At 47.6% G+C, this 16,577-nt stretch overlaps 1 protein-coding gene across 1 annotated transcript in view; it reads right to left on the bottom strand.

Annotated features, from left to right (window-relative positions):
- The window catches only part of IQGAP1 (IQ motif containing GTPase activating protein 1), an 88,050-nt gene that overhangs the window by 21,830 nt on the left and 49,643 nt on the right, over positions 1–16,577 (bottom strand). The window contains exons 14-23 of the mRNA XM_040968754.1: positions 15,516–15,640; positions 13,826–13,989; positions 3,967–4,057; positions 3,600–3,767; positions 2,897–3,039; positions 1,895–2,065; positions 1,253–1,336; positions 1,086–1,157; positions 908–977; positions 260–468 (exon numbers count right to left, since the gene is read on the bottom strand). Of these exons, the coding sequence (XP_040824688.1) occupies positions 260–468; positions 908–977; positions 1,086–1,157; positions 1,253–1,336; positions 1,895–2,065; positions 2,897–3,039; positions 3,600–3,767; positions 3,967–4,057; positions 13,826–13,989; positions 15,516–15,640 (1,297 nt within the window). The remainder of the gene's footprint in view (positions 1–259; positions 469–907; positions 978–1,085; positions 1,158–1,252; positions 1,337–1,894; positions 2,066–2,896; positions 3,040–3,599; positions 3,768–3,966; positions 4,058–13,825; positions 13,990–15,515; positions 15,641–16,577) is intronic.

Below are 16,577 nucleotides of genomic sequence, written 5' to 3'. Positions count from 1 at the left end.
GTGATGGCTTGAGTGGTTGGGTTTTTGCCATCACATGGGAGCCCTGGATTGAGTTTCTGGCTAATTTGAAGCAAAAATGTATATAATAAGATTACCAGATGGTGGAACTGAAGGAGGATTTTTATCATCTCTTCTCTACCTGAAATTTTATCTGTTAAATTGCTTTATTTCTTCTGTAAGCTGAGAGGCAAGTGAGGTTCCACCCTCCCTGCGAGGGAAGAAGGCGCACAGCTCCCGGCCACACAGCCGTGGCCCATACCTGCAGGGTGATCTTATTTTTCACCAGCAGTCCGATCTTGATATCCATGAGGTTGAGGTCATTCTCCAGCTGCTGGTTGGAACGGATGAGGGTGATCACCTCCTCCCGCATCTTCATGAGGTCCAGCTCCTCCTGGAAATCCTGGTCACTCTGGTCCAGCAAGTGCACGAATTTCCGTACCACAATCATAGGTGGATCCTCGGCGTTGACTGATGGGACAGAGAGCATGTGTCAGTCAAGAAACAGTTGCTGGGATAACTTCTAAGCCTCAGGAGGTACCAGAGGACTATAGAAAGCTCCTGAAAAAGGAGATCAAAAGACACTTTCATTTTGGTTAAAATAGAAAGGTTTGAAACCCAATGTCTTCCTTCCATGCATTTCCACAAGCTTTCACACCAGCACTACCCTGACAAAACAGCCCTATTTGCACTCGAGGAATCTTTTCACTTCTGAGATATGCTAAGACTTCCACCTAACAGTGTCTCCTCGGTTGTGCTGCTGGGTTATGACAAACGCCAGCCCAACTGGCAGCAAGACACCAACCAAGCGTCAGGTCTTGCCTCCAGGATAACATAAGAGATCTCTGAGAACACTCGGAACCTGGTGGGGCTCAGCCACACCTCAGCTCCCGCTAAGCCAGTTACTCACTGAGCGTCTTGTAGTCGTCACGAGCTTTGTTGGCACGGATAAAAGCCTGGATTTTGATGATGTCATTTATCTACAGAACAAACACAAAAGCAACATTCCCCTGTCCATTTGCCTACCAGAAGCATGGCCAAACCAATGGACAGTCCTGGCTCTTTCACAACCACTTGTAGGTACTTACGTGGTCTCGGAAATATTGGAGGCGATCTCTGTAGCGCTTTCTAGCTTGGTGCATCCTGGCCAGGGACTGGATCTGCAAGGAGCCCAGGAGTGAGGGGGAGCCCACGTGTATGGCACATGCCACACGGGCATCCCACCCTGCTGGGGAAGCCCACCTGGGACCCATACCTTCACCACTTCATCTCGGTGGGAGCGTAGGTAGGCCAACCGGTCCTGGTATGCCTTCTTCTGCTTGTACCCTCTCCACTGCGACTGCAACCAGCATACACGTCCCAAGGATGAGTGGATGTAAGAACAGACCCTCACCTGGGCTCCTCTGTGTTACCCAGGTGTGGATGTTCCCAAGGGACTTCAGTGAGGACCTGGGCCCGTGGTGACACGGGAGTGGCGGCAGGGCTGACTCCCCCTGTCCTGGCATCAGCATGGCCCTCACACCTCTCCAGGCAGATCTAGATTAGATCCCCGATTACAGGCCAGGACACAGAGAGCCCTCACTATCCTGGAGCCCCAGTCACCCGCTCAGAATGAGTTCTATGACATGCACTGGTGAACTTCTCCATAGCTTCCCAAGGTTCAAATCTAAACCGAGAGCAGGCATAGGTGCAGAAGACAAGCAGAGGTGTCCCCGTACCAGCAGCAAACTCCAGGAAGCACACTCAGAAACCACGAGGTTAGTGAAGCAGGAGGAACTCCGCCAAGGAAAGACAAGACATTGCGGTCAGAAGCCAAAAAATCACACCCAGAGCCGGAAGGTCAGAGGGGACAGTTTATTAAGCCCACTTGCTGTCTGCACCACAGGCTCCGAGATACCTGGATGCAGGTGATGGCAGGGATCTGCTTCTTTAGGAAGTTCATCCTGGACTGGAATTCCTGCCGCACTAAGTACCCACGGCAGCATGCCTGCAGCTTGGTGATGAGGCCCTCGTTGGCGAGCCACAGCTGCTCGCGGTTATATGCGGCGGTCACCCCGGAGATGGAACTCTGAAAAAGTGTTGAGTCACACTAAAGTCACTCGCAGGTGAGAACCGACGTGGCCACAATGTGCCAACCGTCCCTGACTGCTAAGAAACTGTTCAGAACAGCACTGGCTCTGATCCTCACTGTTGAAACCCTGTTGATACCATCTTCCTCTAAAACAGAGGTGAGTCCCCCTGAACACTGGCTCCCTATGCTGTTAACTAAACATCTTACTCCCCACCCCACTCTTATGTGCTGAAGGTCCTCATGGCGCTGGCCAGCTGGAAGGCAGGCATGCTCTGGATCATCTGGGCCTTTAACCACTGCCCAGTTCACTTCACATAATGCTACAATTCAGATACTTTACTAATTTAGGCCTCAGCCATTCCTCCAAAGATTCAAAAGGATTACTCCCAAACAGCTTTTACGGACCCTGATTTTAGTCTAGAGTCTCCTGGCTTCTAGGCCCTACTGCTCTTAACTAGTATCAGCCCCGAAGCACCTTCCTGGAACAGCACTGTGGGACAGAGGCTTAAAGCCACAGCCTTGGATGACCACGTCCTACACATCAGAGTAACTGGGAGCAAATCCCATCTCTGCCTCAAAACCAGCTTCCCACTAATGCACACCTTGGGAGGTGGCAGATGTTGGCCTAAGTACTTGGGTCCCTGCTGTTCATATGGGACACCCAGACAGGGTCTTGGCCTGGCTCAACTCTAACTGTAGTGGGCATTCAGGGAGTGAACCAGCAGTTGGAGGACTGCTCCCTACCCCCCACAACTGCCTTTCAAATAAAAAGTCACAATGAATAAATATTAAAAACACAAACAAAACACCCCACTTTTTCTGACCCACCTGGATCTCCTCCCGAGAGAGCTGCATTGAATTCTGCACGAAATCTGGGGGCTCGTCCCATCCGCCCTGCTGGGTCTCCAGGTTGTGGTAATAGTAATACCCACCTTTTACCCAGTGCTTCACCCACTTGCTGTTGTTATCTCCTGGCAGCAAACAAGAGGAAAACAGAAGACTCCTGAGTCACAGGCCCAAGGATCCTGTCTGATGCTGCATGACTGAATGGTCAGGCTTAGCCATCTCAAGGCAGACCCTTCCCAAAGCCTAGGCCTTGATGTCTGGGCCCTGCTAAATGATGCCTGTGCCATCTGGCTTAGCTCACGCACAGGAAGAGGAAATACTGATGAAGTCCAATTACGGAACTGCCCATGAATGATCACCAAAGCCCATGTCTGCCCTGCATGTCAGAGAACTATCTGGTCTAAGACCTATAGCCCCTCAGCCTCTCCTGGGAAGAAGTAAGGGCTGTGCATGGTCTTCCATAGCAGGTAAGTTACTTATAAGTGACACCTTGTAAGAGATAAACAGTCAAGTTGTATGAGCTTTCCCATTTTTGTGAACAAATGATCTGGTTAATACAACTGTTGTGATATGGTAGGAGATCCATGCACAGCTGGACTATCACCTCCTTCTATACTAACACATCTGTTGATCCCTTCATGTCTGACCCCAGTGCTCAGCGTCCTTTCATTTTCCCATCCCTCACCTGCTGCCAGCTTTTTCTTCTTGGCTTCAGCAAGGTCACTCTGGTAAGTCTCGCCGCACTCAGGGATGACTCCATAGAGGCCCACATCAGGGGACCGCAGGGCGCTCAGTGTCCTGCTGACATCACCACTCTCCACGGCCTCATTAATGGCAAAGATTCCTAAGGCAACTGGCCCACAACAGAAATGTCAAGGGAGCAGTTTAGAAAGCATCTGAATTCATACACTAGCTCCCCCAGCCACACCTACTCACACAGCTCCTCCCATCCACTCCAGGCCTCACTGCCTTGTCCAAGCCGAAGCTTGAGATATGGAGTCCCCTGGCATGCCCATTGCCACAGAGTCAGAAACATAACAACCGGTACGTACACCTCTGGGCTTCCTGGGTGTCTTTATTGGACTGCCAGATGCCACCTTGAATTTCATCCAACCACAGCACAGCTGACTCGTCCTGGGTTTCCTACACATCAGAAAAAACAAACATTAGGCCAGCAAAATCTAGGTATATTTGATGCTTGCGTTGATGACAGGGTATCTGGGATTCCATTACATTTCGGAAAACTTTCAAACACCTGGGGAACATGTGGATCAGTCAGTGGGAGTAAGTCAGACATCAGAACACTGGAAAAGGCTGTAAGGGGACGGCTCAGATACAATGGAATGGCTGCGATCAGGATACACTTTCAAGAGCTTGGTTCCCTGGGTAGTGATGCTGAGAGGTGCTACAGGACCTGTGCAAGGTCCCTGGGGGCTCTGCCACCAAGAGGGAGTTAGTAGTTCTTGGGGCACCTTGAGTTAGCTCCCCAGTCAGCTGTCACATAAAGGGCAGGGCAGGTCCTCTCCTGGCTCTAGCTGCCCATCTCGCCAAGGGATGCCTCCTTCCTAAACAGGCTCCAACTGTGGCAGCACCAGAGACTGAAATACCTCTTCCTGAATATTCAGTGAAATGAATAAGCATTAGCCCTGGAGCCTTGGCTGTAACCATGGGAACCCAACAAACATGTGAGGGGTACACAGCAAGGAATTCAAGAGGTTCAGGAGGTTGAGGGCAGCCAGCAGGTGGACATTCGGGGAAGGAGCCCAGAGAACCTGGGTGGGCCATGCTGGGGAGGAGCATGGATGCCGAACACTGGTTCCAAAACGAATGGCCAGCACAGAGGATAATGCTCTTTCCAGAAAGTTAAGGCTTATTTTAAATTACAACCTTCAGGACCAAGAGTCAAAATGGCAACCAAAACCCAAAAGTTGAATCAGTGGTGGGGAACTTAAAAACAGCTTTTTGCACAGAAACACACAGATAAGTGGGGCTCCACTGGCCCTGGCACAGTCTGAGGTGACCTGGGCATTTAAAAAAGAATGTAACTTAGATCCTCTGTTCTGAAAGCCATTGGCATTTTTTTTTCAACAGGAACTGTTAGCAGTCATTCTCCCATTTCCAAGAACCTGCCACCCTCCTGAGTTGAGGCAGCAGCTGTGGCCAAGCTCCTGATTGCACGCACCACTGCTGACAGCTCACACACAGGAGTTCTGCTGGCCACCTCTTCTCAGTGCCAGGGCCAGAGCTGGAAGCCAGTGCTGTTACAAAGCCCAATTTCAGAGGTGGTGTAGACGTTATCTGAACTTCCCCTGTGTCAGAGACGGGCCCCTGGTTTGCTAAGAAGCATCAAAGGGCATTCGTGAACAGCTTAGTCATGCATTTTAATGCTGGTAGTCTTCTCAGAAAAGGCAAGGCATTGTGGGTCTTGAGGGGACCAGGGTGGGAGGGTTATGTTTGTGATCATCTTGGCAGATACAACAAGATTAACTGCTCCTAGGGCTTGAGCTATCAGCACTGGGGCAAAGAGTACCTTAGGGGCAGGGTTTGTAATGCCCCCTTCCAATACTAGAGTGCCAGTTCAAGTCCTAGTTTCACCACTTCATATCCAGCTTCCTACTAATGCACCTGGAAAAGCAATGGTAGCTCATGTACTTGAGTCCCCACCACTGACACAGAAGATCTGGATGGATTTCCTGGTTTCTGGTTTCAACCTGATCCACACTTGCCTGTTGTGGACATTTGGGGAACAAACCAAGTAGATTAAAGATCTCTTAGTCTCTTAATCTTTCAAGTAAATAATTTTTAAATGTAGCCCCTTAAGAATCCATCTAGATTGTCCCATGTGATTATAACCAGCCAAGGTGACAATGAAGCAGAACAAAGAACTTGGTCAATAACCCTTTGTGTGGCTGGATGAGAGAAGGTTTGGGCTTTGAGGCAAAGAGGAAAATGCCTCTGCTCAGTAGCTGGAGCCAGGAAGCCTGTGGCGAAGCTTGGCTTTCCTGTGGGCTTCTCATGGAGATGGGCATGACCTGTCACTGAGTAGAACAAAGCAGCGGTCTCCAGGGTGCTAGTGGACAGACAAGGCCCTTGCTCCTCTCTGACAGACAGCTAGAGAAAGGCCGCATCAGCATATTATGGTGGGGATGAGCCGGTCTCAGCTGTGAAGGCTACAGGGCCAGCCTCCAGGAGAAATAGCACAGCAACCTCGACTCTGCAAAACCAGGCAGGGCCTTTTCTACAGGTCAGCCCTGTGGTCCACCTCAAGAATGATCAGTCAGCTGGGGCAAAGCTGGGACACTGAGCCCGACCCTCCTTGCCCTGAGCAAGGTGAAGCTTATGACAGATCTTGACCCTGAGAGAGGCTCTCTCTGCCATGCCCATGCAGACTAAAATCAAAGGATTCATGGAAAATCTTCATACATGCTCCTCTAGTAAGCAAGAGAGCTACAGTATGAAAGGCAAGAAAAAGAGTGGGTAAGGGGCCAGCACTTCAGGGCAGTTGGCTAAGCCTCTGCCTATGGCATCAGTATCCCACATGGGTGCCAGTTCTGTGTTCAGGCTGCTCCACTTCCCATCCAGCTTACTGCTTATGGAATGGGAAAGCAGTGGAGGATGGCCCAAAGCCTTGGGACCCTGCACTCACCTGGGAGACCTAGAAGAAGCTTCTGGCTTTGGATTGGTTCAGCTTTGGCCATTGTGGACATTAGAGGAATGAACCAATGGATGGAAGATCTCTCCCTCCTCTTCAAGTAAAAATAAAATCTTTTTTTTTTTTTAAGATAGTGGGGAAGTGTCTCAGGAAACAGTATTCAGAGACGACCACCCTGACTAAAGAAAGAGACATGCGGCCTGCGCCATCTCAGGTTCCACACCGAGTAGACTTTTTCTGCTCCGGCCAAATCCAAACTCCCAATTCCTCCCAGAAAAATATGTGCCAAAGAGATCACCCAAGATGAACTCCAACCCCTGAGTGGGGCACTTAACCCTGGGCTAGAACTGTAGAGACCATGAGATGCAGTCAACTGAAGGCGAAAGTGCTACCCAGAGCACAGCAAGCACAGATTCACAGCAGGCATGAGTGGCTCTTGGATTACTGAGCGCTTCCGCAGATGACCAGATCTCACACTAAACGGGCAAGGACTATAAAGCGTTACAGCTGAAGGTACCATCAACATGGGGAGCAGGGGGAGGGGGCTAAAAAAGGCTCTTCTGTGTGTACAGCACACTCCCCCCACCAACTATACAGGGCACGTCTTGCCCCTTAAAATTTCCATTAAAGTCTGTATTTTATTATGTGGTGTGCACATATAATGCAGGGCAAAACATTGTATATGTGCCCCTGTAGCCACATACACACAATATACCCCATTCTATGCAACATATTTATCCACTGCACAACACAAACACCGGTCAGCTAGAATGGCCAAATGTGAATCCTTCAGTCGCTACACAGGGAAAAGTTTGGGAAATAGCTAGAACTGAGGCATAATAGCAGAGATGTGGGAGGGGCTGGACTACAGCAATGTACCAAAGCGAAGTTTTAGTATTCAGCAACTGGTACTGACAATACTGGGGCCTACCAGCTCCATACTAGCCATGGCCACATAAGCATGTGTGCACACATGTGTGTTCATGACAGTGAGGTATAGAGATTTAAGCTGAGTTCTGAGAATGTCTGATATCCATGCCCTGGCCTTTAGACTTTACTAATAAGCACCTTCTGGAAGCATCCTAAGGGCACTGAAAGTGTTTTCCTATTTGGTCTTTCATGTGTGTTCATTTCTTCCTCAACCATAACAACAGGAAACCCAATGTGGTCTTACCTGTCGGGCCTGTAACCCCAGGCTCAGCCATTCCACTCACAGCAAGGCTAAGGCTGCTCCTGGAAACGGATCTTGCTCCCCCAACTCAAGCCCCCTTCGCCTAGCTTCCTCTTTACTCCGCTATCCGGCCACTTCGGGCTCTCACTTTGGGCTTTAATCTTCTTGGGCCTTCCATGACCTTGGTGTGCCTGACCTTAACTGCTTGTCAGCATAGCCACTCCCAGAGGGCACTCCTCCCTCCCTGTCCCAGAATCACTGTTCCCTCAGGGTGGGCATCCTTGAAAAGCTGTATGTCCTCTTTACTGCCTTGGTCTGTATAAATGAGCTCAATTTAAAACAAGATGGAAATGACATCAGTGGAAATGGTAGTTATAAAGACCTCTGGCAATCTTCTCAACATCAAAGTAATAAAAACTGTCCAACAATAAAACAATCAAACAAATAAAACTCAATCAGCAGAATCAACATTTTCAAGGCTGTGGAGATTAATTGAGGGCTCAGAAAAATTGGAGTTTCTTCAAGGAAAACAGCTGTATTCCAGCAGGGACAGTGAGCTCCATGTGCCTTCCATGACCTTCCCCTGGCCACCTCCCCTTCCTGTGAAATCCATATCTCCAGAGAACCGTCATTAGGTGGCCCCTGTCACATCACACTGACCAGCTATCTGTATTTGATCTAGCCTGGAGCTCAACCTGGACAAACAGCCTTTTGTATGAGGAGTATTTGTCAAAAACAATAAGAGGCAATGGACAGCAGGTCAGGCAAACAGATGGATCAAAAAATTTGGAATAAAAAGCTGCAGGACGTGGTTTCCACAGGGAGCTTTGAAAATCTGTCATTTCCCTGGGCTGGGAGCCTAGAAGGCCACACTGCATGTGTGGACGGTGCATATACTCAGAAAAGACCTGGGAAAGCTCTCTGCTCTCCCTTCCAGTGGCATGGAAGTTCTGGGTAAGTGCAAAGGAAGAGTGAGGGCAGAGCCATGAACCAGATTGCCTGGTGAAGGCACTCCTGGACACCACAGGGACCTTCAGCAAAGGCCTGGTGCATTACTGGCTGTATTGCATTGAAGGAAACCTCCCTCCTATCACTAACTGACCACTGGTGAGCCAGGCTGACTTCAGAGCTACAGACAACACCTGACAAAGCACACACTTGAGAGAATATAGAAAAGTCACTAAAAATATCAACAAGTACCATGGCAGAGCAAGTTGAGCCTCTGTCTGCAGCACCAGCATTCCACATGGCTCCTGGTTCAAGTCCTGACTGCTCCACTTGTCATTTAGCTACTTACTAATGTGCCTGGGAAAGCAGCAGAGGACAGCCCAACAACTCGGGTCCCTGCACCCACATAGGAGACTAGGAAGAAGTGCTCCAGGTTTTGGGTTGGCCCAGCTCAGGCCATTATAGCCATTTGGGAAGTAAACCAGCAGATAGCTCTGTCTCCCCTCCTTTCTGTACAACTCTGCCTTTCAAATAAAAAAGTAAAAGTAAATAAATCTAAAAACAAAATCAACAGCTTTCTCAAGCAGCTGACTTACGGGGATCTGACTTACATGGTCACTTCACATTACTACTATTCTTAAAAAAAAATCTTATTTATTTATTGCTCTCAGGTCTACAATTCCAAAATGACAACAAAGGAACATCTGCACCAAAAGGGACCACCAGCACAGGCAACCCAGTCCCTGCACAGTCTATGCCTGACCCTTGCCTAAGGCCAGGGTCATGGAAAAGTTGGGCGTTTGAAACATGGGGAGGCCACAGAGGATGATTCCGAGGCGAGTGTGTCCCATACCCCCGGGCTGTCTGTGAAGCTGCACTGTGACACGAGTTGTGCTGACAATGGTCAGGAACTGATCTTGTAGTGCCCAGAAGGAGAATACACCCAAACATCCCGCGTTCAGCCTGCCGGTGTGAATTCTCTTGCCAAGCTCCACAGAAGCACACAGCAGGACTCGAGTCCTGAAGTACCAAACAAAACCACCCTCTGGCAAAATAAAGCAGAAATTAGGACTCAATTTTTTTTAGGCAAAACATTAAAAAAAAAAAAAAGACAGGCCACACACAGCAAGAGCAGACAACAGAAATGACCCCCAAGGAAGCCCAAGGTTGGACTGACAAAAGCATAAGTTAGCTGCTTTAATAATATGTTCAAAGACCTAAAGAGAGGTGTGAGAACTCTGTCAAACTAACTAGAGAATATCCACAAAAACATGTTATTAAAAAAAAAAAAAAACAACAACGAAACCCTGGAATTGAAAAGCTATAGTAACTGGAAAATCAAGTTAATCAGAGAGATTCAATGGCAGATCTGAGCAAGGAGAAGAAATCAGCAAGATAGGTCAAATGAGATCATCCAGTCCGAGAATCAAGCAAAATAATGAAGCAATGGACAGTGCCGACATCCCTTATGGGTGATTCGAGTTCCAGCTGCTCCACTTCCCATCCAGTTCACTGCTAATAGCTTGGGAAAGCAGCAAAAGATGGCTTAAGTGCTTAGGCCCCTGCCAAGCATATGAAAAACTAGAAAATCCTAGCTCCTGCCCCCAGCCTGGCCTTTCCCCGACCACTGTGACCATTTGGATAGTGAACCAGTGAATAGATTTCTTTAACTGTCTTTTACATAAACCAATCAATCATAAAAAAAAGAAAGGATAGGAAAAGAATATAGGCAGACTTGCACTAAAATACAGATAATTGGATTGCAAGAAGGCAAAGAGAGTGTAGGGGCAGGAAAAGCTAAATATAGAATAAGTATGGAATCACTAGTCCAAAAACCTCTCTCTCACACACACAGCACATGGCTTCACTGTTAACTCAATCACAGGTTTAACAAACGTTTTCAAATCACAAGAGGGAGCAGCACTTCCTAGCTCGTTCTAGGAGGCCAGTGTTACCTGGATGAAAACCTAACGCAAAGGTGTTGCACTAACAAACTACGGATCAGACTGAAATCAACATAATGCTTGCCTAATCTGAAACTCAGTGATAATTACAGTACAAATCATCCCCAAAGTGGCTCACTAGAATTGAGAAGCTAAGCAGATGTCTTTAAAAAACAAAAATTCCACCTAACACTCAGATGGACCTGGCAGTGCTAAGCAAACTTTCCTTTAACTTTCCCCTTCCTCTGTTTTTGATGAACTCCGAAAAGTTGTTCCACAGCAAAAAGGAAATGCTTCAAATCCTACTCACATCCTCTAAGAGTTTAACACCATGACCCACACAAGAGCAGATGGCCTCGTGGCAGGACTGACAGCCATACAAGTCATGTTCTCAAGCTGTTTCTCTTGTGAGATACAGAACTAGCGCAGCTCACTGGCCCAAACTCACTCCCAGGTGGACAGAGGTGAGGCTGTGCCTGGGCCTTCCTGAAAGAAAAAGGAAGCACCACTGCCCCAGGCCCACACACAAGGACTACAGCCAGGCACCAAACCACAAATTCTGAATCACTGGAATTAAAGTCTAAAAACCCTGAATAAAAAAAAAAAAAGACTTACTTATTTGAATGTCAGAGCTATATGCGAGGGGGGAGGTGGAGGTAGGGAGTAGACAGACAGATCAGATATCTGCTGGTTTACTTCCCAAATAATGCAACAGCCAGGACTGGACCAGGCTGAAGCCAGGAACCAGGAGTTTCCGCCAGGTCTCCCACACAGGTGAAGGGTCCCAAGGCTTTGAGTCATCCTTTACTGCTTTCCCAGGCCACAAGCAGGGAGCTGGATGGGAAGTGGAGCAGCTAGGACTCAAACTGACTTTATGAGATGCAGGTGCTACAGGAAGCAGCTTAACTTGCTATGCCATAGCGCTGGGACCCATAGAATTTGTATTTTGTTTAAATGGTGTGCTCTCAAGACCAGCCAACATTGGGAAGCTCCAATCCAAGAAAATGAACCAAAGACTCAGACCCCCATTGTCAGAGACTGACACTTCCCTAGCGTCACTGGCTTGCAATCTAAGCAAGTGAAATCTACTGATGTCTTTATCTTAAACTGTTAGGAAACAGTGGTGAGTCAACCTTCACCACAAGATCGAGTGACAGTCCACATGATAATATGTCTCCTCAATGAAACCCAGGCTGTGTGACAGCATGCTTACATGATTGGGATGCAATAATGTCCCAATTTTAGTATATGTGCTGTCAAAGCGAGCACAGAATGCAGTAAAGTCAGTTGCTCACGGTGATGGAATCTAAGGGCATTTCAGCTTTACCTATAACTCCTCCACCCCAAGACGAAACCTAGAGCCCACATGTTGTGTCAGTACATAAAAACCTCCAGTAACATGGAGCCTTGCTCTGTTGTGATCTACCTGGCTTCCAGAAACAACATGGATCCCCTAAACTGAGTTTTCCTTCCAGTTCCTCTGCCTGCTGCAAGAACCTGACTTTGGGAATTTTCTAAGCCAAGGCAGCTCTGGGTCTTGCTCTCTATTGCTATTACTTATGAACAACGTAAAAGCATATCAATTAGTGCAACAGATATAATTATGCTTTAATCAAACCACTAATATATTAGACTCTGCTACATTTAAAGCAGCTTCTTAGAAAGCAATGGGATAAAAAGAGGTGTACATCTCATCAGTTTCCTCAACAAATTAACTTTTAAAACATGGGCTTGTGTTCTAATTACTCTGAAAAACTTTCAGAGTGGCATTATCACTAATCACCTGTAAAATGGAAGCCACCCCTATATGCATCAGCCGGTATGGTCATACACTGGATTATCATTCAGCAACTGGAAGAAATGAACCACACTCAGTGAAGGAAGCTGATCACAAAGGACCAGGTATGGCAGGGTTTCATTTACCTGAAATGTTCAAATGCGTCAGCAGTAGGCTGACAGCTGCCCAGGACCGTGGGAGTTTGAAGGAAGATGGCAGGTCCATGAGGAATGGCTATCAATGGGTACAGATGCCTCTGCTGGAATGTTCTAAAACAGGTCATGCTGATGACTGCAAAAGTTTATAAATATACTAAAAATCACTGAGTGACACACTTTAAAATGGTGAAGTGTACGGAATATGAATCATATTTTAACAAAGCTGCTTAGAAAGTTTTTTGACATTTTTTTAGGGTGGACGTTGCACACAGGGATTAAGACACCACTTAGGATGTGAGCATCACCTATCACAGGGCCTGGGTTCAAGTCCCAGCTGTGCTTCCAATCCTAGCTTCCTGACAGCATGCAGCCTGGCAAGCAGCAGCAGCAGGAGACAGCTTAAGTATCTGGGTGTCTGACACCCATGTGAGACTGAGTGCCAGGCTCCAGACTTCAGCCTAACCCAGCCCTGGCTGCTGTGGGCACTTCTCTCTTTCTCTTTCAAAGCAATTAAGTTTTAAAAATATTTATGACATTATCTACTGAAATTTAACATGAATGTATTCTCTAGGCTCTAACTCCTAAATGTGTGCCTAAGAGCAATACACATATACTTACCGAAAGATGTGCTACAACATCCACTGCACTTTACAACAGCCAGAAAAAAGTAAACAAACTTCACCAATGGTGAAGAGTACACAACAGTGAGAAGGCACAAACCACCACAGAGAAAATCACTACCATAAGGGACACACCTATTGCAGACTGACACAAATGCGTGCACGAGACAGGCTCCTTGGTCAAACACAGGCAAAAACACAACGCGCGACCCCAACTGTGGCTGCCACAAGAGAGCAGGTGGGTAAGGATGGAAGGCGGCCTGAGGGAGGTTTCGGGGAGTGCTGGGAACACTTTCTATCACCCGCATACCAATTATACATGGACAATCACTTTGGAAATTCACACAACCTCCTACTTATATTTCTAACTGCATTTTTCTGGATTCTGTAATTTAATCAAGAACTTAGTTGAACAGCCACTTTTACCAGTAATTTAAAAAGACAAAAACCCAAATGTGTGGAGCAGCAGGTGCTCCTAGGAGGCAGAGTCCATGTCTGTGTCTCCGTGTCTTCCCTGCCCAGGTAGTGCCGATCAAATGCATTCACAGACAGGCCCTCTCTTCTGCCCTCCCCTGCTTCCTCATCTCCATCAGAGGAGGAGGGCATGCTCGGGCCAAAGGGAACACCACTGGTATTACTCACCTGGGCCTTCTCCCTCTTGGCTCTGATGAGAGTGTCCTGGTAGTGCTGGGCCACGTGCGCCAGCACGCCCTCCAGCTTCGCTGCAGGAATCTGCAGGGCTTGCAGTGTCTTCTGGGCATCACCTTCATCCAGGGCCTCGTTAATTAAGCCAATGGCTAAAATCCCTACATGGGAAAACACCATGTTCTTTTGCTTTGCTTTTTGATTGGAGAGGCACAGAGACTTAAGACAGACAAGGAGAGTGCCCTACAGCTGCTGCCCGTCCTCCCTAATGCCAAAACTGGGAGCTCTCCTGCATGCAGCCAGCAGCTGCCGGTCCCCAGAGTGTACAGGAGCTAAAAGCTGAGATCAGGACCCAGGGCCAGGACTCAAACCCAGGTACAGCCAAACAGAAGGCAAGGATCTTAACCATTACATCAAATGCTGACCCTGAAATGTTACATTTTTAGTTAAGACATGGCATGAACAACAATCTTGAAATAAGTGGACTAATCAGAAAGCCACTGAAAGTACACATGATTCAAACTACATTTGCATTTACACTGAACTGTAAATTTTTGGTGCTTATTTTATTCAAATTCCTTTTTATTCCTACTCCCACTGAAAGCTCCAGTCTTTCTGTTCCATGTTTAACTATTCTAACTTGAAAATGGAGAGGATGTCAAACCTGGATATGTGATATTCCCCAGGCTTCTATAAAGTTTCAGGATGTGGCCCAGCAGAAAAGATATGCTTGCTGGTTCCCAAGACGGGGCTTGGTGTCACGCAGCACTGCTGTGGCCTCCCCATTACCAGGCAGGGGTAGGCAGGAAGCCTACCACACATGGCCAAACACTGAGGCAATCATGTAAACATCATGGAAGCCAGACAGAAACTGAGAGCCCAGGAGTGTTCCTGGTTGGTGACATACTCCACAGTGACAGGAGGCTGCTGACAGCTGAGGGCTCAGGAGCTGTGTGCCCAGGACCTTTCTAGGCACAACAAGCTTCCTCTTTGGCAGGTTCTTCCCTAGTAAAACTGCAACCACCAGCTGAGCACTTCTCTGTGTTCTAGGAACCTGGGGACAAGAGGGTGTCCCCTCCCCAACACATACACAAAACCACCACACAAATTTGTAGACAATCTAGGAACCGTGGAACTTGAAGCTAGGGTCTGAAATGAGTCCTCAACCTGCACAATTACATCTGATTCCAAGAACTTCTTGAGGCCATCTGCTGTAGTGCGGCAGGTTAAGACACTGATTATGATGTTAGCATCCCGTATCAGGGTGCTTCTGATTGAGCCTCCTGCTACGTGCCCCAGAAAACAGCAGAGGGTAGCCCAGGAGCTTAGGCCCCTGCCACGCATGTGGAAGAACCAGGGTGGAGTTCCTGGCTTTAGTCTGGCCCAGCTTTGGTTACTGTGACCATCTGGGGAGTGGACCAAAGGAGACCAAGCTCTGTTTCTCTCCTTTTTCTTCTGTTGTTCTGCCTTCTAAACACAGAAATAAGTCTTAATCACTTTTAACCACTGTCAAATGTCTACTCCAACCGCCTGATATTTTGAAAATAATACCCAATCTTAGCTCTCTAAGTATTTTTCAATCTCCCACCTAGAAGCTCCTCCAAGAGCCAAATTTATAGCCAATCCACGCCATCTTGATTGGTGACGTTCCGGGGGTGGAGGGAGGGGAGGCAGGGAGATTACTCACTCTCGTGCTCCTCTTGCACCACCAGGTTCACTTGGTCCACACACGCCTGGATGTCATTCCACGTAATAAATTCATTGTTTTCTGCCCGGGCCTGAGCTTTCAGCTTCATCAACTCATCAAGATACCTGCCCCAGCCCCAAGAAAAAGACAATGAAAACAAAGTGCAGCATGGGAAAAAAAAAAAAGACCAACTGACAAAGCGACAACCATGGCGCAAAGCATTCAATGAGCAGAGGCTGTTGGGACATCACAAGCACGTGATGTATTCCAAAGCAAGGAAACTACTCTGTTCAATAGCTTGCTACATGTTTTCAATTCCAGGTAAGACCAACTCAGGGCAGCAGCTCAAGTAATTGCTCTAAAGTCAAGAAATAAAGTCATACACCAACTAACTAAACAAGTGTAGGAGCAACTCTTCTAGCAAAATCAGACTCAGGCCAAGAACAACATGTGAGCTGAATGGGCCACAGGGACCTGGATTCCCTGAAACAGAGAGATGATGGTCTCGAAGGGAGGGGAATCATGGAGCGACAAGCTGTCACCCAACTGAAGGGACCAGCCCCAGAACTCCCTTTAATGGTAAGAAAAGGGGATATTTTGCCCTTTTGGATATGAGGTAATGTGAAAGTACATCTCACCAAAAACGCTGAGCTGGGTAAAATAAACCAAATTTGAAAAAGCAAACAGGACTATCTGCAGGTGGGGTATTTTACTTGACAGATGGCTCCATCTCCTTTAATATGTCAGTACTGTGGAGAAAGGGACAGCTCTACAACAAAAGGTCCCCAAGAGACACACAGACATAGTGCTGAGTGTGATCTTGACTAGGATAAACCTGCTCTCAAGGTAGTTTCAGAACAACTGGAGATTGCAAACAGACCAGGTGTGCTGATGGTGGGAAAGAAGCATTCCTCCTGTCAGGGTCGGGGCCGTTCTATCTGGGCTCCATAACAAAGGAGATGAGATGTTTGTACATTTAGGGGCAATAATCTGTCATGAGTTGTCAGTCTTTCAGCACGTTAGACTAAAATGGATCCCTCTGGAAGCAACACAAGACACAGC

The sequence above is a fragment of the Ochotona curzoniae genome, unplaced genomic scaffold, assembly GCF_017591425.1.
Source record: "Ochotona curzoniae isolate NIBS_2020 unplaced genomic scaffold, NIBS_Ocur_1.0 scaffold_4701, whole genome shotgun sequence".
NCBI lineage: Eukaryota > Metazoa > Chordata > Mammalia > Lagomorpha > Ochotonidae > Ochotona > Ochotona curzoniae.
The sequence above is the reverse complement of the archived record's forward strand: the minus strand, read 5'-3'. Positions and strand labels throughout refer to the sequence as shown.